Raw genomic sequence first — 20997 nt, forward strand, 5'->3', positions numbered from 1 at the left:
CGTTGAAGACCAACAAGGCCAATCAACCAGATCCATGCCTGTGTTCAAAAAACAACTCCAACCATTTTCTTCCTCGACGCACGAGTGGGTATCCTGGGCAACCCAGCCGAGCACCGTATGGTCAGCACCCTCTAGGCTTCTTCGCAGGTGACCTAGCGCTTCACTCATAGGTCGTTTCCTTGGCCCCTCATCCACCGTATCGGAATCTCACCATTTTAACCGAACCGAGGCTGGTCAAGACCTCAACCGACCTTGCCACGCGAGACGTCCTTCTTTGACTCTCCGTCAGTTGTTTCAACATTTTTCATTTGGATCCCCCCCACGACCTCATTCCATAAGATAGTCAAAATGCTTCCCCCAACATTCTTGACATAAAACAATCTTTAAAAAACAGATTTCACATACAAATACAATTTCCAAACAAAATTCTCACCTTTCCACATCTTTCCACATCATTCCTCATCATTTCTCATTATTCCACATTTTTCTACATCAATTCACATCACATCATCCCACATCAATTCACATCCATTCACATCATCCCACATCATTCCCACATTCATTCATATCAATCCACATCGTTTCCACACTCATTCACATCATCCCACGTTAATTCCACATTCATTCACATCATCCCACATCAATTCCACATTCATTCACATCAATCCACATCGATCCACACATCAATCTACATCAACCACATCAATCCATATCAACCCACATCAATCCACATCCTTCCACATCAATCAATGTCAATCCACACATTCCACATCCTTCCACACATCACTCCACATCATTCCACACATCACCCACATCATTCCACTCATCGCTACACATTACCCCACATCATTTCCTCACCTCAATCCAATTTCCACAAACAAGGTGGTCTCTTTTCACCTTGAGCGAATCAATTTTGATTATCAACTTTCCTTGATCTAGTTATTAGAATCTTTGTTCCACATCAACCAGGTTAAGAGTACAGTTACTCTTCTTTTCATACTGACACGACTTTCTAAGTCTCGGCCAATTACTTGGCTCAATTAAAGGTAACTTTTTCTCGACTCAATTTAATTAAGTCTAAATTCCCATTCACTTTTGGATTCTCAACCCTTTCTAAGTCTCGGCCAATTACTTGGCTCAATTAAAGGTAACTTTTTCTCAACTTAATTAACTCTAAATTTCCATTCACTTTTGAATCCTCAACCCTTTCAAGGATTCCAGATTCCTTTCCCAGGGAATCTAGGAATAAGTCAATCACAATTATTTACGTTCATCCAACTACACATGTTTCTGGTCTTTTACTGAAAAATCCTTTTCCCGTTCAGAATGTACCCAAGATTTTATTTTTCAAGAATCTAGACGTATTCCAAAAGTCAAATATGTTTGTGATTCCTCTTTTTGATTAAAATTTATCCATGTTTTCTCGATATACCCCTATGAATATTTTCACATTCTTTTCTCTATTTTTTTAAAATAAAATATGCTCAATATTCCTCTTTTTGAATAAAAGATTTATGCATACGACCTTATGGGATTTACAAAATCAATTATATCCACATACTAATTCATTCTTATCTAAATAAATTATATTTATAATCATTTTCATAATCTCATAAATTGAATGAATCTAAAAAATTTATGCATAACCTTCTTTATTTTTTTGGTAAATGAATAATGCTCAAAACTCCACTTTTAGCATAAAATTTATTAAGCATAAATTCATTCTCTAATGATATAAGTTTTTCCATAACTTTCCCACATTTTCTATGAAATGATAATACTCAAAATTTCACTTTTAATATAAAATTATTTATGCATAAATTTCATTTTCTAATGATAAAAATTTTGCCATAACTTCTCCATATTTTCTATGAAAAGAGAATGCTTAAAATTCCACTTTTAGCATAAAAATTAATTATGCATATAAAAAAATTTATGATAAAATTCTGTCATAGTTTCCCCTCATTTTCTATGAAATGAGAATGCTTAAAATTACACTTTTAAAATAAAATTTATTAAGCATAAACCTTCATTTTCTAATAATAAAATTTTACCATAACTTCTCTTTTTCTATGAATTGAGTAGTTAAAATTTCACTTTTAATAAAAAGATTAGTTTATGTATAAACCTAAGCTTAAACATAAACATTAATTTATCATAAATCAAAAAAAGCATGATTTTAAGAGAGAAAACCCATAAAATAAAATGCTTCCCAAGCATGAGAGAGGTTAGGAAGAAGATTATCAACAAAAAGAGAGCATAAACTTCATTGTTTAGGCTTACCCTTGATTTGCTTGATTCTTTATCTTGCAAAAGTTATGTAGCCCTCAAATTAAAGGCTTGGCCACCAAGGGAAAAGAGTAATCTTCAAGAGAAGAAGAGGTTTAGTGAAGCACCAAAGCTTCACAATGGAGGACCAATGAAGAGGGAAGAGAAAAATACACTAAATTAAAAATTACACTAGTATAAAATTACTCTAAGATGAAAATACAAAGGAATAGGGGTCTATTTATAGGTGAGGAAAGCCACCAACCAAGTCCAACTAGAATCTAGAGGTTTCTAGCTTCAGTTTGATCCAATTTGGACAAGTTTTGGACCGATTAGGCCCACTTTTCTAATCTAATTTGAAAGAGGAGATTAGGCCCACTTTTCTAATCTGATTCTATGAGCCATTTTCACATTTGCTCTATAGTATCAATCAACCGGCTTAACTATGGTAATAAGATGTAGATATCGATAATCTAGCTGGAGGTTTTCATAGTCAAAGCCCTTCTACTTAGACTGTCTAGCCTTGCATAGAGCTATATTTTCTTTGTTTGAAAGCTTTTACTGGTTGAACTTCGCACTGATAACAAGCAGTTTCAATGTGGACACTGTCCACATTCAATACCTCTGCCTTGGTCATCTTTCACCGTGACATTGTTGGTTCTAGGGTGTTGGAGGAGGCCACATATTGGACCAACCTTTGAAAGTCTATTCCCCATAACAAGCTTTGTGTCACCACCCGAGCCCAATTTTATTCATGGCATCTTGCACAACCAGCTGCTTTAAGACATCAAAGCACTCGGTAGAGTGGTGGGGCACCACAAATGATCGGCCTTCTCGGATTGTGATCGGCCTACCATTTAGCTCCTACATCAACTCATCAACTCTGCCCACCTCTTCCTCTCTTTTTTAGATGAACTGACAGGAGTGGCTGCCTCTTCTTCACTGTCAACGTCCGTCTCCTTTGGTCTGATCCAGTGTCAAAACACCCTTAACACTTGTATACATGTGATGTAAGACAGTAAGAAGAATTTCAAGTGCTGAGCAAGAGTAGACATTAGTGAATGCAGATGATTAACAAGCATGCAATTAAGGGAACATCTAGGCTAAAGTGATGATTATGGCAAATATTTGATGTGGCAAAAAGTGATTCACGTTCCGTCCACATCAATGGACACTTGCAGCACAAAAACTGACCACCCTCAACCCAAAAGACAACGCAAGTTTGCAAGTTGTGGGGCTCGGCCACAATAGGCAAAGCAATCTCACCAGCTAGGCTACACCGTTGGTTGAATCGTTAGGCTATAAAACATTACCGTCACATGTGTGAACACCTTCTCAGAATACCATGCCCAAAAATCTGCACCCACCGCTGCGTCTGAACCGGCCCTTATATAATGAGTGAAAGCCTTTACTTGTTTTTTTAAGAGAATAAATTAAATCAGATTTAGATTTAGACTAGGCAAAATCACCAGCATCATATGTCTTGCCACACACATGTCTTGCCACACACAAAGGCATCGTTTCACTTTAAGGGAGTTGGGGAGCTCATGGAGATCACCGAAATAGTACCTAGGGGTGAGCTTTTTCATGCCTGACATCTGTTCTAAGAAACAACTACTCTTCCCTTTTGGCCTATGCTCCAGTCATCTCTCTCTCTCTCTCTCTCTCTCTCTCTCTCTCTCTCAATGTGAGCTGGCATTCAAACCTCAATCTAAGGGAGTAATGTGAAAATCCCCCATACATTTTTGCTTCCCTTGATACGTGCAATATTAAGGTTCTTAGTACTTGAAGTATTCTAAAATTTGATGGCTTGGATATCTACATGCCTTAAAAAACATTTCAAATTTTTCACTTATTCCCAATAGAAGCACCTGTACAAACTTGAATACTCTTCTTCTGCAGAGCCCCAAAGATTTCAAAACTCAGTATCTCAATTTGTCGTCCACTTTGATTTTCAATGTCTGTTATAGTACGGAAGGATCCTAGGTAGCCATGAGTATTATTAAATCTTCGCAGGAAGCACCTTGCCGCAGCACGTGCCAAAACCCACTAGAAAACCCTCTCCCTGCAATGGTAAAAACCTTCTTAGTAATTCTGGGAAGCAGAAGTAAAGATTTATGAGACAACAAGCTAAAGAAGTACCTTACAACCACCCGACAAGATAACCTCATCACCATCTTCAAGATACCTTCGAGTTCCACCATTTTCAAGTATCACATCCTCTTGCCCATTAGAGGACATCTCAAGCAAACAGCCCATGCTGTCTTTATCCTGTCATCAAATGCAAATGTATCAGCATGCTAGAGAATTCAATTTGAATGATTGATGATTACATCTCTTGTAGTTGATGGAGCTTTACTTACCGGACCACTGATAGTGCCGCTTGCCAATAGATCACCAGACCTCAAATTACAGCCATTTACTGTATGATGCACAAGTTGCTGGGCAATGGTCCAATACCTATCACGAAGGCTCAGAAACACACTCAGGATCAACCTCTCTCTCGCACAAACTTTTTTTAAAGTGAAGCCACCACTTCATTAATAAAAGTAATGTACATTCATAGCTATCCCAGAGTGGGACAGCTACAACTCAGATCAGAAATCGTGGGAAAACACCTTGAGCTACAGAAAGGAGAGCTCTCCAAGATAAAAAGCAGCTGATTCCGGACATGGTAGATAGTCCACAGTGCCCAGACTCTCGTCCAATCAGAAAGCTCTCTCTCACACACACACATACACACAAACGCATGCGCTCGCACACAATTACACGCACATTTGCACTTGAGAGCTAGTTACATAATCGACGGAGACTGGGTTCAAAACTCACATAACCCAGTGCACATTGATAGTCCAGAACAAGAGACAAAGATAGCTAAAGGGATAACCATATAGAGCACTGAAACCTTAGTCACTAATATGATCATGTACAGCTCACATAACTAGTTCTTTTAGATGCCTTGGGAAAGTGTAAGCAAAAAGCCTTTAAATAGCAGTAATGACTTACAGGTGCTTGAAATTGCTTCGGCATACAACAGATGGCTTCTCTCCCCCTCCTGGTTTGATTGTAACCTTCAGAGCCCAAGAGAAAAAAAAGCCAAACTTACAGCTTAAATGAAGCTGGAAGCTTAAAAACCACAAAACAGAAATCAAAGAGGAAAACTCTGCCAACCTCAATGGGAATATCATAAGTGAAGCGAGATGGCTCGGTCAAGTAAGGTAAGCAAGGGGGATCCTGTGAAGATGTTTATCAAAGTGCCATCAGTCTTGCCTCAAGGTTGGAACTTGGCATCATGCAAGTTACAACCATTAACCTATGCTAGCCAATGGCTATCATTTCAAACCACCATCACCTGTTTGGGAGCTTCACATTTGAAGGGCTCTAAAGCTTCAAGAGTTATGATCCAGGGTGAGATGCTCGTTCCTAATCCATTGCATCAAGTACACCCACAAAGCTAGTATAAGCATGAGAAAATTTTGAAAGGTTAGATTGCACTAAACAATCCAAACTTGTCCTCACCAAAATTCTTCCCAAGAAATGGTCCAAGAGGTTGAGACTCCCAAAATTGTATGTCCCTAGCTGCAAATAGCACAATAATGACTACAGCCCACATGATTGACAAGCCTAACAAACTAAGGCATACAAGAACAAAAGCCCACGCGGACAACTACCCTAAAGCAACTAAGCAATGAGTCCTTACCACTCCAATCATTCATCAGAACCAAACCAAAGATGTGATCATATGCATTCTCAGTGGTCACAGGATGTCCCAGATCGTTTCCTGGGCCTACAAAGAAAGCCTATAGCAAGAAGAAACGAAAAATATTAGCGAGGCATTTAAATTATGCCAAAAGAGCTTGAAAAACCTTCATGCATGAATATAGCAATGAAGGGTAGCTTTCCAGAAGCATCCTCTCACCATTTCTAGCTCATAATCTAGGCGTGTAGAAGGCCCAAAAGTTGGTAACGTCTTTCCATCAGGTTTCGGTGCAAATGACTGTCCCCTATATGACATTAAGGTTCATTATGTATAACCATACAAACCTCATAATTTCAAAAACACGAAAGGTTGGCCACAGAATATACTTTGGTCTGACAATGTCTGTCCCTGAGATCACGACAGACGATGCTCTACCATGGTAAGCCACTGGCAAATGTAGCCTGCCAAAAAAATATATATATGGATCACACAAGGAAACATTAGAAAAACACCAGATGCCACTGATGCAGACAGCTTTACACACTTCATAAATCTCCTAAATAGCACTTTGTAATCTCAATGCTGAGGGCTTTCATATCTCAATGCTTGATCCGTGCGGATAAACACTTTGAGGTGAACCGAATCAAGCTCAAATGAAGAATGGTTACCTCACAGCACAGAAGCACTGGAGGTTTTGTTCACATCTAGAGCTTCAAAGCTGACACATACAGGGTGTGCACTAGATTTAGCTGCTTTCAACCGTTGTTATCCATTTGTGCCAGATTCGGCCAGTTTTGAGCTTCAATGACTCGCCCTTGACTGGTTCTATCAAAACTTTCTTTTGACTATTTTTGGGCCTGATTTTGGATGAGAAAAGAAAAATCAATTTGACCCCTTAACGGCCAATGTTTGACTTGGAAGTTGGGCTGAGACCAACTTTAGAAGATGTAAAATGCAGAAGCTACGGGGGAGATCGTTAACTTCAATGCTCAAAAATCAGCACACTTTTCACAACGAGAATAACATACAAAACTGAATATAGATGTGCAGAAAATAGAGAGAGAGAGAGAGAGAGAGGGGGGGGGGGGGAGAAGAGGACACAATATTGGGTCCAGAATGCCCTCTATAGGGCCCCCACCACAGATGGTGTATTCGCTTTTATTAGAATGATGCAAATCTGAAATAAAAGACTGAACCTGAACCTTCTTGGCTGAGGAGAATCCTCTGCCCTTGACCTTCAATCCTTCACCCTTGCATTAGCTTCTCCTTGGCTATCCTGGCCCCTTGATTGGCTTCAACACTTGGTGAAATATGAGATAGATGGGACTGATTTATGCCTTGGGTTTATACACCCCTCTTTAATGCTGGTCAGCTGGTCTTATCCAGGTCGGCTGACTGAAAAAAAAACCCCACGACCTGTTTAAAGTAACATTTAATGCTAATAAATACCATGTGTTCACAGTGCACACCTATGCTGCTGGACACTTTGCGCAGGTTGCTGGGCAGCCTTCTGGGCTCTGGCCGCCTGCCGTTCTGGCTGTCCTATGGGCTAGCCGACTGGCTGGGCTGGCCCAAAGGCAAGTCGGCTGCCTGGCCAAGCCCTCTTGGACTGGCCGACAGCCTGCCCAGCCCCTCCTGGGCTGGTGGGCAAGGGCCATGGGCCCCTTGGGGTGGCCTAAGGCCTACCCCCTGCCCAAAACATGGGGTATAATACCCCTTTCTGAGGTAGCCCTAATGGATGCCCCCTTCTACATTCGACCTACACAGCTGTCTGGCATCTAGCCATAGACCAAACACACAGAGCAACTGACATCATTCCATAGGCAGACTCACAACGCGGACTGGCATTGTTTCATGTGCACGACAATGCACACCTGACCTCGGACAAATGGAGTGGAACTGACTCGTCCCGGATTGGACTCACATGGGACCAGTTTTCCAGCCCAGGTCCTGCACCTTCTTGTACAGATATGTCTACGTGGCATCCAAGTGCGGGATGCATGTGACAGAAGAGGGGTTCTGTTAGTACTTGCTTTTGACTTAGGAAAAGAAGAGTCATGGAAAAGCAGGCAAGAAGAATTCTAAACATGCAGCCCCTGGAAAATCAAAGATCAAGGACTTGAAATCCCCTCACAGGTCCCTAGCCTGCAACTTGACTACCATGTTTATACCTATCCTCTTCTCTCGTGGCACTTTTCCTATACATAGAACAAAACTCACAAAATGGCCAGCAATCTGATACACCCTATCCTAACCCTATGGTCCTCCAATAAGTCATTAGATTTTTTAAGGAGACTATGAGGGGACACTATTCAAATCAGGACTCTCAAAATTAATCAGATTTTCTATTGCCGAAGGTAAAGTGCTGCCTTCAACTGCACACTTGAAGTAAGAGAGAACAGTACAGCAACTAGACAACGTACACCAATAAAAAGCCTGTGCCAAACTAAACAAGAAATTGGAGTAAGATTTCCATGTAGATATCCGTAAAAGACCAAGATTTTCATGTAGATGTCTCTAAAAAGCCAAATACAGTTCAGGCATGTTATGTCCACGTGAAGAAGCTCTGGCATCTCTCCTATCCCATCCCCACGCTTTTGAGACACCATAACACAAGTCAAGTGAGAGATTGCCTTCAAACACCAGTTACATCATTTATCCACTTACCCAATACACAGTGACAGAAACTTAAATAGAGAGGCCTAAGAAAGAGCAATGCTAAAATATTAAGCACACCAGTTTGGAGGAAGTTCGAACTGTCCCCGAAATAGTTTGGAGCAATTTTTTGTATGAAACTCAGAGGAAAAAAAGTCAGTATAATCCCCAATTGTTGCTGGCAACTCCATTTTGACTTCACTCTGCACAAACCAAAGATATGTCCTCAAAAAAAGAAGAGAAATTAAAATTTTATAAGATCCACATGCATACATTGTAACCTCTTTTGATAACAATACATCCTAAAAGCACCATCAAAGTGCTTACCATAGGAATTAATGCCTTCTTTCTGAGATCCAAATTATCTCGTAAACTAGGATCTTCACCTACAATAAAGAAATGACTTCCAAAACTTATCACTTGAAACCATCAAAGAAAATAGTAAAAGTTTACAAATTTTGATATAGACATGCAGAATAAATCTTTGCACAACTCAAACGACAGATGATCCTTAACGAGTCCTAGGATTAAGGTAAAAGATAGAAAACATTTTTAAAAGCTAGTAGGATTCAGATGATATAGCATGGATTTCGGCATCAGATGGACTTGAAGACAATCAATAGACCAGATAGTTTTCCAGGTGATATGGGACATCAAGTTACATATGGAGCTAACAAAGTCCACGAAGTATTGGAAGGCAGGAAGAAGTATGTAGCTTGGCTAGTGATGCATAGGAAATAAACACAAAATTTCAGCCATCATTGCAAAATACTCTGCAACTGACTGTAGTGAAGACACTCACGAAACCACCGGTGCTGCCCAAGACTTGCCCTCCAACATCACTGATGCTATTGAATGCTCATCCTTAGACATTGGCTTCATATGCAAATTTCTAGAAGTGAAATGAGTTCAGACACCTCTTCTGTGATATCCTCCTGTGATTTTGAAGAACCTTCCTTTTACCAGTATAAGAACTTTGCACAAGATGAAGCTGAAAGGCATCAGACCACACCCACTTTGCACCCATTCTCTCCATCAAACTTCAGCATCGTGAGGTCTGCTGAAGAAATCTTGTCACCATGCAAGGAATGGGTAGCTGTCTACCACCAACACTCAACTTTCAAAGAAAGAAAACTCTTGGCAACTTTGGTAGCTTAGAACCATAGTCACATGGGACGCGAAATGGGGACGGAAAAGATTGAGAATGGCCATTCCCTATGACTATAGAGTGACATGGGACGGGAATGGGAACGGGAAGATGCTGCCATTCCCAACATTCCCGAGTCTAAAAATGCCCATTCCCTGTGACTATGCTTAGAACTAATAAACACCTTTCCCCACCCAAAAGAAACGCTCAGCAAACCACCTGGCAACTTTTGTGGCCAGAAGGCAGAAAATTTGGCAAGCTACTTGCTAGATTATGTAAATTTGCTTCTCTTAGAACTGCAACTCATTCTAGGACACAAAAACCTAAACTTCTTTGAGAAAAAAGTGTTTTCTTGCTGATCTGCAAGCCGCCCAGCAAAACTCTGACAAAAAACAGCAACTTTTCACAGCAAAAGTTGGATCTCAAGTAGACCTTGCTCTAACACCGAACAAAAGGCTATTCGCACTTTAATTTTCAGCGAGAACAAAAATTACTGCGGAAGCGTAGCCAAACTCACTCAAAATGCAGCAAATACTCAATTCAGCAAGTCAAGAGTTCAAATATGCAATGTTAGTGGAAGGCTTTGACTCAACCTGATTAAACTTTGGCTCTGGCTCAAAAATATGCGCCTATGATGTGAAGACTATAATGGACAGGCTAACAAGCAAAAACCCATTCAAGGAGATATGGAACACCACTTCAGGGAGAACATGTGCTTTAGTTGTCATGGGCCATTCTAGAGAAATAGCCCCAAGCTTTAACATACTTCTGAAACAGGCACGTACCTCTGGAAGGCTACAAAAGCCCAGCCTATCACAACAAGCCCTCAATCACCATCTTGCACATAATTCATATGACAACTAACAGGCGATTAGTTGACTGGCTCATACCCAACCTTCATGTACCTATTTCATGGGCTAGGGACATATTCAGGTAACTTTTCAGATGGTTTGGCATGTCCACATTACTCCTGAAAAAGCTTCGGATACCAAGAACAACTGCAGATTTTGCAGACAGGGTGAAGAGCTGCTTAAAATGACAAGAAATATATGTTCTTTTATAATTTTTGGGTCGTCCACAATCTGCCTCTTTTCAAACACCAGCCTTGCATTTGAACTTTCTGTTGTGAGCGGCTTGTTAAAATGCAAGAAAGATTGTAGCTTATGAATTAGCAAATGTTGTTGTATCGTAGGGGTCTCCAAATCTACATGAAGCGCATGAAATTTTGATTCGACAGCCGGCACCAGTCTTGAAGCCAGCTAGAGTAGAGGCATTCCACACAAACCGGCAAGGCAGTTTGATTATGCAAAAACAGCATTCTTGTGGGCTGAGATTCATCCCATAGCTTGGAAAGAAGCATACAACCAACCGAGTGCATGTATGAATACAGCGAACCAATTCGAACCAATTCTTTCTTCTCTTTTGAAGCTTCATTATTAATTCTTTACCTCCAGAAGGCAGTGTACTGTGCGTTTTTTCAAAGGACAGTAGTACAGCCTTTTGCGTAGCTAGCTACATAACATGCACAATTCATATTTTAATTTTCAGATCTGCCTTTATCATTGTATATATCCATTCATTGCAATATACAAATAGCTTACGTCTCTCAAGTCTTCTCTATTGTGTGTTCGCAGTTTCAATTGGCATTTTGCTTAGCACTAGTCATCAATTAGGTCTTCCACTATAAGCACTCATGCCACAACTCCACTTCCACAATGTAGAGCCTCTAAAGATGAGAAGACAGTTTTCCAACCCAAAATGGAGATAACTTTTCTCCAGGACTCACCCCCCCAAATATGCACTACAGATCAGCCGCTCTGCAGTTCAGAGGGAACAACCTGAACAGTTGATGGGAAAAGCCATGCTTTATTGCTGTTCAAGGCACCCACTGTTCCAAAGTCAACGAAGCTTGAGGAATCGGATTGTACCACAAAGTGTAGAAATCCATGGTGACTTTTCCTTGGTGGTGTCCCCAACTTAGCCTTGTGAGTACACACCTTCAAAGAGAATTTGAAGAGTGAGAATGAATTGTTGCGAGTGGCAGAGCCCAAAAAATGTCTGATTATAGAGATTAATTAGTACATTAGATGCCATGGTCTGAAATGTCTGCATGCTATGGTGTTATTACTCAGACTATAGCCTGGAAAAGGATGTCAACTCTTTTATCTCCTGGGTTTAGTTGAAAAGTCAGTTCATGATGTCAGCTGATTTGTCTCCTGGGTTTAGTCATTTCATGATTCCTACGCACAAATATAGATGGCATTTTGTTGATTATACAAAAACAGCATTCTTGTGGGCTGAGATTCATCACATAGCTTGGAAAGAAGCATACAACCAACCCTGTGCATGTATGAATACAGCAAACCAATTCTTTCTTCTCTTTTGAAGCTTCATTATCAATTCTTTACCTCCAGAAGGCAGTGTACTGTGCATTTTTTCAAAGGACAGTAGTACAACCTTTTGCGTAGCTAGGTACATAGCATGCACAATTCATATTTTAATTTTCAGATCTGCCTATCATTGTATATATCCATTCATTGCAATATACAATAACTTATGTCTCTCAAGTCTTCTCTACTGTGTGTTCGCAGTTTCAATTGGCATTTTGCTTAGCACTAATCGTCAATTAGGTCTTCCACTATAAGCACTCATGCCACAACTCCACTTCCACAATGTAGAGCCTCTAAAGGTGACAGGACAGTTTTCCAACCCAAAAATGGAGATAACTTTTCTCCAGGACTCACCCCCCCAAATATGCACTACAGATCAGCCGCTCTGCAGTTCAGAGGGAACAACCTGAACAGTTGATGGGAAAAGCCATGCTTTATTGCTGTTCAAGGCACCCACTGTTCCAAAGTCAACGAAGCTTGAGGAATCGGATTGTACCACAAAGTGTAGAAATCCATGGTGCACACATTAAACCACATGACTTTTCCTTGGTGGTGTCCCCAACTTAGCCTTGTGAGTACACACCTTCAAAGAGAATTTGAAGAGTGAGAATGAATTGTTGCGAGTGGCAGAGCCCAAAAAATGTCTGATTATAGAGATTAATTAGTACATTAGATGCCATGGTCTGACATGTCTGCATGCTATGGTGTTATTACTCAGACTATAGCCTGGAAAAGGATGTCAACTCTTTTATCTCCTGGGTTTAGTTGAAAAGTCAGTTCATGATGTCAGCTGATTTGTCTCCTGGGTTTAGTCATTTCATGATTCCTACCCACAAATATATATGGCATTTTGTTGATTTCCTCTTCAACAAAAGGGCTTCAGGAGCAAGTGGATCCTTTTCTCTTTGGGAGAGGCACATGTAAAAACCTCTTCATGTGAAGACAATCTCACTTCATCCTTTCTTATGAGAAGGGCTCTTATGAGATGCTTGACTGAAACTCATATGCCTAGTGAAGACTTCCTCCTTCAGAGATGACATTCCAAAAAAAGTGGGACTGTACACCGCTGCTGCTATATATTTAAGTGAGGATATAGTACAGGTAACCATGCATGAACTTCGCCGGAAAATGACCATTGAAACTATGCATGAATTTTTCCAATTGTAACTGTGAGGGAAAAATTAGCCAAAGCATGGAAAAGCATGCAGAAACACTGGTATAATTAGAAAATGTTGATCTTGCTACCTGAGAGAAGCATATGCACAGCGGCCCGTGCCTCTTTCCATGCAGGTCTTCCCATGGCCATGAAAGAGTTCAAAGTAGGCTGGTAAAATGACAAAAGGTAAACATTAATTCCCCTGTGTGTTGATAAGCTCTTAAGCTGAACATACTTTTAAGCCATAATCTGCAAATAAAGACGCTAATCACATCTTAAACACACTCAAATGACACACCTAAACACATCTTTGAAAGGTTTTAAAGAGGAGATGGAAACAGACTTCCTCGCAAGTCCCTTAGTGAGTTTTTGTGAGCACAAAAGGTAGTCCTCACGATTTCCGTGACAAGCAGAAGAGAGTGCGTGATCGTCAAGCTTGGAACAACACAGATTTCGGGAGAAAACTGAGAGCGCTTCTTTTCTAAAAAACAAAAAGAAAAAAAGCAGAAATGCTAAAAGCAACTCCGAGCTTCTTCTTTCAGCGTAGGAAAAAGAGACGCAAAAAGGAAGATCCCTTCAAGCCTTCTACAAAAGGAAAATCCAAAAAAACCAGAGAACTTCCTTCGAGAAAGCAAAAGGCATCCTTCCGAAAAGCAAATAGCAAAGCAGGATACGATCCTTACCTGAAGAAAACAGTCGGAAGAGGAAAGCAAGGGGCCTTTGAAGAGACCAAATCTGGCGATGGCGCTGAGGTCCAGGACATGATCGCCGATGGCGATGCCGGGGCGAGGAGGAGAGGAGGGTGAAGGCCGGAAAACTCCATAGGGAAGGTTGTGTATGGAGAAAGGGGAATCGGAAGAGATGGGCAGAAAGCAGGAGCTCGCCATGAAAGCTGGGGAAAAGGTTCGATCTTACAGTCCAAAAGGGACGATAGCGAGAGAACCGAAGAAGCGTCTTGAAATAGTGGGCTTTTCTGCAACGAGGAAGAAGTGCTTAAAACTCACGTGGACAATCTTTGCCCAACACCACGTTGTCATTAAATGAAGGGGACAAGCCATAATTACATTATTTTATTTTATTATCAGTTAATATAAAACTTAGCAATATTCATTATGTAATAACTGTTTCAAATTTCAGTAGTTTATTTCATTAATGGTATTTTGCTCTCTCTCTCTCTCTCTCTCTCTCTCTCTCTCTCACACACACACACACACACACAATTCATCAACCTTTTTTTTTGTTGCGAGCAGGTTCGTTTCTTTAATCACACCCTCGCCTCCTCGGCCTTGAGCTCTACCACTAGGTTATTTTCCCCACCCCTATTTTCATCAACTTTGAGCACGCTGCATCAACCTTTTTTTTTCATGTGTTTAGCTTGCAAGTGTTCCATCGGAGGAGAGGATACTGAAAGAAATGTCATATAGGCTTTGCACCTTATGTGTGTGGTGGGCAAGGATTGAACCCAGGACCTATGTGTTCCTTGCACATCACAACTTCCGTGGTTACGTTGCATCAACAACCATGAGAGCTATGATTTTATATTCAAAACAAATTATCACCACAACTCCCATTGGTATGTTGCATCAACCCATGAGATCTAAGATTTTACATTTAAATGCAAATTGTTATTAATTTGCAAATGTGACATCAAAAAATATAAGAATATAGATATTTATAAAAAGGCATCCAGTCATAGCCCTTGATGGGTGATACAATTGACAAAGCTACCATTGAGTAACCCACCAATCCCCCTACTCTTGAGTCCTCATAAGACATAAGACAAGACCAACAAAACCATTACCAGAGCTATAATAATTGTTGTGTGCAAGTTATTTTCTATTATTTGATTTTCACAATAACATGTACATTAGGATACATGTATAATTATAATGTGTAAGTTATTTATTATCTTCCTAGGGCTAAATCATTTTCACAATAGCATGTAGACGTATGTGCATGGCAAATAGTTGATTTGAGATATATATTACTTTTTTGACTAATTTCATATGGTGCCAATTTCACATCTTTCAAACCTCTCTCTCTCTCTCTCTCTCTCTCTCTCTCTCTCTCTCTCTCTCTCTCTCTCTCTCTCTCTATATATATATATATATATATATAGTAGATTATCTAGCTTTATATAGTAGATGGAAGAAATTTCATACATGGAAGAACCTCACCATTTCCAAGATTGCCTACCTTTATATAGCATATTTTGTTAAAGTGGCCATACAATAAAAGTGTGTATGTGTTGCATATTCTTAGCACATGTGAAGGAGGGGGAGGAAGGGGGAATGGGTGGATATTGGTATGGGGACAATCTTCTAGGTATAACCATAGATTTAGAGCACAATAGTGATAGCGAACTTTTATAGCCTTCATGTTGTGTTATATTCTTCAACATAAGGTTAATATTAACAAGATCTATTCAAAGTCGAATATAAATAAATAACACAACGTTTAGATAAACAAAATATAAACATTGATGAACAAGGGTAATATGCTTTTAGTGTATGGTATAATGATGCAAAGTAAGAAGAGCTAGATGACATTCAAAGTGCCATAATTCAACATTGAATGATTTGATGAAATTTTGCTAATGTAATATGCAACTTAAAAAATACACCTCTAGGATGATTTTATTAACGCAAAGAAAGTCATATCTTGACATTTTGTGCATAGAAGTTTTCCTAGTCATGATTTACATTGTGTGGTTTTTCAACATACCCACAATCTCCTCCCAAAAGAAAAGACTTTATGGATGTAGACATGCTAGCATCCTTTTGGACTTTACCAATAAATGCTTTGACGTGTGTTTTTATGCCTCCAACTTCTTATCCTTATCCTATGACACTCTTGTTATATGTTTCTAAGTTATCTTCTTATGTTGATGCATGCATCCATTGAGAAACCAGAGTATTGTTTTGTTTCCACATGAACGATAAGAGTAGTGTTTCATTGAAAATTCTTGATGCATGCATCCATTGAGAAACCAGAGTAGTGCTTTGTTTCTACATGAACAATAGGAAGTACTTGTTTTGACTTGAGCAACTTTGGTCTTCCTTTTGATGGTATAACTCAACAAACATCTAGGTAGGTCTACACGTGATGCACAAAGAGTCAACTAGACCTCTATACCCTTTAAATGTTGATCTCTCTAAGTGGGCTACCTTTGAGTGCAACCTTGGTTGTTAACAAAAAGTGGGACAATGGGCTAATTAACCCCATTATGAAATAACTTGAGGTAAAAATGCAACGAATCTCTAAGAAGATCCATTGTCATTGAAGATATAAGCATAAGGAAAGTAACATTGGTGAAAACTTTTTTAATAACATCAACCTTTAAAGGGTTGATGTAGATATAGGTATAAGGAAACTAACATTAGAGAAAAATTTTCTCATTGAAGATATAGGTGTAAGGATAGTAACATCGGTGAAAACTTTTCTCATTGTTAAATAACATCAACCTTTAAAGGCTTCAAAGAGCTTCAATAACTAGGGAGTGTGTAAGGTGATGTTCTTTCATTATTGTGACCAATAACCATAAATATAATTATTAATAAAGAGTATATGAAAGAGTTTATTATTATACCCATCAATTGAAGATAGGGGTGTTGGAGGTGCAAATCTTGCATGGGGAGATTGCAAGATGGGGAAAGGGATGCTAACTAATCCCACATGCGAAGACAATGTGGAAGATGAAAGGGTATATATAGTCTAAAGGGACCCCTCATATCTTTTGTGGAAGAATTAAGGGCTGGTTAGGCAGATTGGGGAGCTGCCTTAGCATGCTAGAGCCTCCACAAGCCCTTGACAGATGCGAGAGGTGCTAGTGGCTATGGGGAGAGTACATTGGGCACATATGCTGGATGGCTAACCTTCTATATCATTCTTGGTTTGTGAACCATGACACATCATGGGTGGTGTGGTAACTCTTGGTTTCAAATATGGTATCAAACAAATCTTGGGGGTAAGTGGCTCTTTGGGAGCACATTTGGAGAAATAGTACAGCATGTAGCCATAAGGATTCAATGGACATAGTTCGGTGATGGAAAATTGGATCAAACCAACTAAATCGCATGGAAGTTCAAGGTAAGGTCCATTATGGACTCTTACACGTTATTAAAGGTAGCTTTAAGATTGATGTGATTTTGGACCCAACAGATCCATTGCAAACAATACCACTAGATTCAACATATCCATTACAAACAATACCACTAGTCCAACTCTTGTTTTGGCATGGAGGAGAAAGGAGTGTAGATACTATGTGTGCTATTATCACTAGATACTACATTATCACCAATGTGCTATTGTCACCAAATACTATGTGTGCCATTCTCGGGGGGTCCACTATATGGAAGCCCCTCCTACGACGTGCGTTCAAGCGGTATTTAAAAATCCCCTTATCTGTGAATTTTGAGCTAATAAAACTACCCCTTTTTCTTTATAAACTTACGGTTTTTTTTCCAAAGTACAATTAAAATACCCCACTTGTAATTGTATTTCTGTAAATTTACCCAATATTTTGGATTTAAAAAACCCCACCTAATGATCGCACGTGGTAGACTTACATATTTTGAGGTGCACCCCCCGAGGTGCCATTATCACCAATGTCACTTGGATCTTCTCCTTATAGTTCCCCATGAAAATGAGGTTGTCCACATAAAGGACTATGTCCTACTTAGAGAAAATGTATAAATTTGCATTTGATGGGCTTTTAGAAAGACCAATACTCACAAAATATTTGTCGATCCTCCACTTGTACTACATTGTGTGCCATAATCCTAGACTTGTGCGTATCTTCAAGACCACATAGCGTAGATGCCTAAATCTCTCATGCCACAGCCTGCTAGCACATCTGCTTAGGCAGAAACGGTTAATAATTCATATAAATTATTGTGCCTTGTACCTCTCCAAATGACATTGCCATCGCATCCAAGATGACTACACCAAACCAATCAAAGCGAACCCTTATGCATTATAGTCATAATAGAGATACGCTTGATATATCTGGTACATAGAGATATGCTTGATATATATGTTATAGTTATAATAGAGACACTTGATATATCCATTATAGTCAGAATAGAGATAAGCTTGATATATCTCATACATAGAGGAAATCTCCTGATAACTTTTTAGCATCACCATTACTTGACACAAAAGAGATGGTACATGTGTCTTTTGTTGCATATTCGGCATCACGTTATAAGAATGGACTTACCTATTGTGGCTATACCAATCCTTTTGACTAGTCATATGTTAGGATGCTCCTCCATACTATAGGGAGCTATACTAATCCTTTTTGACTAGTCATGTGTTGGGATGCTCTTAGGATGTTATTGGGAGCTAGGGAGCTATAACATCCTAAGGGCTATACCAATCTTATGACTAGTCATATGCTGGGATGCTCTCGGGACATTATAGGGAGCTATACCAATCCTTTTAACTAGTCATGTGTCGGGATGCTCTCAGGATGCTCCACTGTGGATGGTACACATAAACCATTAATGTTTTAGAATGACTAGTCATATGCTGGGATGCTCTCGGGACATTATAGGGAGCTATACCAATCCTTTTAACTAGTCATGTGTCGGGATGCTCTCAGGATGCTCCACTGTGGATGGTACACATAAACCATTAATGTTTTAGAATTCTCTATCTTTGTACAAATTTCTTTATACAAAGGTAGGGCTCCACTATGGATGATCTACACAAACCATTAAGCATTTTAGAATGCTTTACCTTTCTTCAATCAATACAAAGAGATCCAATTCTACCTAATCAATATTACTTGACTATTCTTTGATGGCTCCAAAGTACCATTCTTCTCATTTGCCTCTTGCTATACCTACATTTTCCCTATATGTGCTCGAGTTTCTCATATTAGAAGCATTTCACCATCTTCTTCTTCTTCTTCTCTCCAAAGAAAGTGGAGGGGTTACCAAAGTCCTTCCCCTTATCTTTCTTTGTGCTAGCAAAGCAAGTGGAAGAAAGAGGGGTTACCAAAGTCTTTCCCCTTACCTTTCTTTGTGCTAGTACAGGAAATGAAATCACCACCATATTGAAAAGATGCAGGGGAGAAGAGAGCTTGAGCTCTTGCAAGCAACACACACTCACAAAACCCTAAAAGAGAACACACAAGGTGAGAGGCTGAAAATCTTCTTCTTCTCACACAACACTCAACACACCATATACAAAGATAAGAGTACACACAACGAAAAAGTACTCAACCAAATACATACTAGGGTTCTCTATAGTGTGAACCCAACTAAATGAGCTGGCGCTATAACTATGCCAGTCTCTAGAATTGCTGTCACACAGCCTATCATCCCACTGGCTGCATATCACCCATGATCTCACCAACCATGCCAGTGGTGTAAGTGTGGGGCCTATCCCCCAGGCGGGTCATCAGAGTCCACCGCCTCACTAGATGAGCTCGATATCTCAACACTCCCCCTCGAGCTCAACTCCATCTCATGTACACCAAGAGAAGCCCTGAATCTGCGGAGCTTCTCTGTACCCAATGCTTTGGTGAAGATGTCAGCGACCTGATCCTATGTGCTGACATAAACAAGGTCAATGTCTCCTGCCAAAACCTTCTCTCTGACAAAATGGTAGTGGACCTCTATATGCTTCATGCGAGCATGAAAAACTGGGTTCCCAGCCAACTGTATACTACTAATGTTGTCACAGAAAATGACAACTTGTCTATCCAGTGATAGACCCAAATCTGCAAGTAGTTTTCTCAACTAAGCTACCTCACATGCTGCCATAGCAGCACCTCTGTACTCGGCCTCTGTATTGGATAGAGCAACCGTAGGCTGCTTCTTGCTGCTCCAAGTCACAGCAGCACTCCCCAAAGAAAACATGAAGCCACTAGTAGATCTTCTATCTAAGATACTACCAGCCCAATCAGCATCTGTGTACCCATGTACACATATCTCTGTCCCAGTTTCATAAAAGAGTCCACAATACAAAGTAGACCTCACATACCTCATTATGCGTCTCAATGCATCCAAATGCGGCTTCCAAGGAACCTGCATAAACTGACTCACCAACCCAACAAATCTGGCCTGGTGATCGTCATGTAGATCAAGCTTCCTACTATGCGCCTATACATAGTAGGATCCTCCAAAATCTCTCCTGAATCTGCACTCAACTTGCCATTCTGATCCAATGGCACTGAGATAGGCTTATAGCCTGTCATACCATACTTGGATAACATGTCCAAGCCATATTGTCTCTGCAGTAATCCGAGCTCCCCCAGATCCTTCATCTCAAACTTCTGTCTAAGCAAGATCTTTACATCAAAGATCTCTGCATCATGGTCCCCCGTAATGATCAGGTCATCTACATAGATGACAACAAGCACAACCCCTCTATCACTGTGTCTCACATACAGCGAGAAATTTGCATTGGCTACATGAAAGCCAATAGTGACAAGATATTCAGAAATCTTGTCAGACCATGCTCTTGGTGCTTGTTTTAAGCCATACAAGGCTTTCTTCAACCTGTAAACATGCTCGGGGTGACTCACATCCTCATAACCACGTGGCTGCAACATATACACCTCTTCCTGCAAATCCCCATGCAAGAATGCATTCTTTACATCCATCTGATGTAAAGACTATTGCTTTGACGCAGCCCCCACTGCTATCACAACTCTCATTGTTGCCATCTT

At 40.0% G+C, this 20997-nt stretch overlaps 1 protein-coding gene across 1 annotated transcript; it reads right to left on the reverse strand.

The window, feature by feature from the left end:
* Positions 1–3963: 3963 nt before the first annotated feature.
* Positions 3964–14322, reverse strand: LOC147617722 (fumarylacetoacetase). Its single transcript, XM_086775968.1, has 14 exons — positions 14000–14322; positions 13406–13484; positions 8951–9009; positions 8705–8826; positions 6355–6429; positions 6188–6272; positions 5969–6068; positions 5788–5847; positions 5621–5691; positions 5440–5502; positions 5275–5339; positions 4632–4728; positions 4411–4539; positions 3964–4333 (listed from the first exon to the last, which is right to left on the reverse strand). The coding sequence occupies exons 1-14, from the start codon at positions 14201–14203 to the stop codon at positions 4271–4273; spliced, it is 1272 nt and encodes a 423-aa protein (XP_086632094.1). The 5' UTR covers positions 14204–14322; the 3' UTR covers positions 3964–4270.
* Positions 14323–20997: the final 6675 nt, after the last annotated feature.

The sequence above is a fragment of the Cibotium barometz genome, chromosome 36 (assembly GCF_041138505.1).
Source record: "Cibotium barometz isolate CiBa-2024 chromosome 36, ASM4113850v1, whole genome shotgun sequence".
NCBI lineage: Eukaryota > Viridiplantae > Streptophyta > Polypodiopsida > Cyatheales > Cibotiaceae > Cibotium > Cibotium barometz.

What these genes read in the sequence shown, in the direction of transcription:
- LOC147617722 (XM_086775968.1), bottom strand. Translation starts at nt 14,203, where the DNA reads ATGGCGAGCTCCTGCTTTCTGCCCATCTCTTCCGATTCCCCTTTCTCC. An exon ending in CTTCCGACTGTTTTCTTCAG is followed by an intron (nt 13,485 to 13,999) that starts GTAAGGATCGTA and finishes TCATTTTACCAG; the next exon opens with CCTACTTTGAACTCTTTCAT. An exon ending in CTTATGATATTCCCATTGAG is followed by an intron (nt 5,340 to 5,439) that starts GTTGGCAGAGTT and finishes TGGGCTCTGAAG; the next exon opens with GTTACAATCAAACCAGGAGG.